The sequence below is a fragment of the Nematolebias whitei genome, chromosome 10, assembly GCF_014905685.2.
Source record: "Nematolebias whitei isolate Nwh7 chromosome 10, NemWhi1, whole genome shotgun sequence".
Lineage (NCBI taxonomy): Eukaryota > Metazoa > Chordata > Actinopteri > Cyprinodontiformes > Rivulidae > Nematolebias > Nematolebias whitei.
The window spans coordinates 634876-635970 of NC_056507.1; the positions used below are offsets into that span (position 1 = coordinate 634876).

The 1095-nt window shown below is 41.3% G+C and overlaps 1 protein-coding gene across 1 annotated transcript in view; it reads left to right on the plus strand.

The window, feature by feature from the left end:
- The first annotated feature begins 592 nt into the window (after positions 1-592).
- The window catches only part of cdhr5b (cadherin-related family member 5b), a 50077-nt gene continuing 49574 nt past the window's right edge, over positions 593-1095 (plus strand). Inside the window, exon 1 of the mRNA XM_037682499.1 lies at positions 593-680. Coding sequence (XP_037538427.1) covers positions 614-680 — 67 coding nt within the window. The 5' untranslated portion in view covers positions 593-613. The remainder of the gene's footprint in view (positions 681-1095) is intronic.

Genomic DNA, 1095 nt, shown 5'->3' on the forward strand with positions numbered 1-1095 from the left:
GAAGAGATTGTTTCAATTTGGTTACAGCATTTTCTGATAAGCACCTGCTGAGATGAAATTTACTCTCAGTGACTGTGTAGTCATTTAATGTAAACTCAAAGTTATTAAAAAATGGTCGGACAGAACAGGATTTTGAGGAACTATTACTAAGTTATTAATCTCAATGCTATAGGTCAGAACTAAATCAAGAGTGTGATGATGCGAATGAGTGGCCAACACTTCCTCATTGGCTTCGTTGTTCTGCCTCTTGGTTTGTATTGTGTGATATGTGTGTTCTGTTTTGTCAATCGTAAATCCAGGTGAGGACAGAGGACATCTCAATAACAGGAGCACGAAGAAGAAGCTTGTGTAAAATAAGCAAATAATTCTGTTCTCGCCTGTTTTCGTTCATGCGTGCCCACCAGCAGGTTGTGGTGTTACGGTTCAAGTCTTCTAACCAAATCTGAGGTAATCAGCCCCAGAAAGAGATTGTTTATGGCTTCCCAACAAACAGAGGAGCATGTCTTTATGATGGGTGAAAGTCCACTGCAGCCATGGCAGCAGGCAGATAAGCAGAAACCAGAGAGACAAACACAAAGATCTGTCCACACTCGGCACGAGCACGGACAGGAACATGGACAGGGTTCATGCACTCATCTTCTGCTTCCTCCTGATTCAGATGTCCATCGTGGCAGCTCAGTGTGAGTCCTGGACCTCTGTTGTTTTTCTACCTGATGGTGTCTCTGTCTCCTCCTGATGAAGTCAATAAAAGGACAACAACTTTGTCACTGCTAATATTTTCTACTGGTTGTAGACGACGTACCACACTCATTTTAGCCTCAATATCGATAAAATCCAATGATTGTGGCCATTTTTGTGTTTTGAGGTCAATTGACATAGAAGAACATCTGGAACTGAGTTGAATCCAAAAGTTAATTAGTTGTAACTGTGGTATTAAAACTGGTTCAGTGATTTACTATATTTTGCTAGCAGCCAGAGTTGAATCCAATAATTTATTTACAAAGTTTCAAACACAGATGAAGAAAAAAGGTGTTGAGGATCAGTCTCAGCTCCTGCCATACCTGTCTGTTGCTCAGTCATGGCTCCTGCCATACC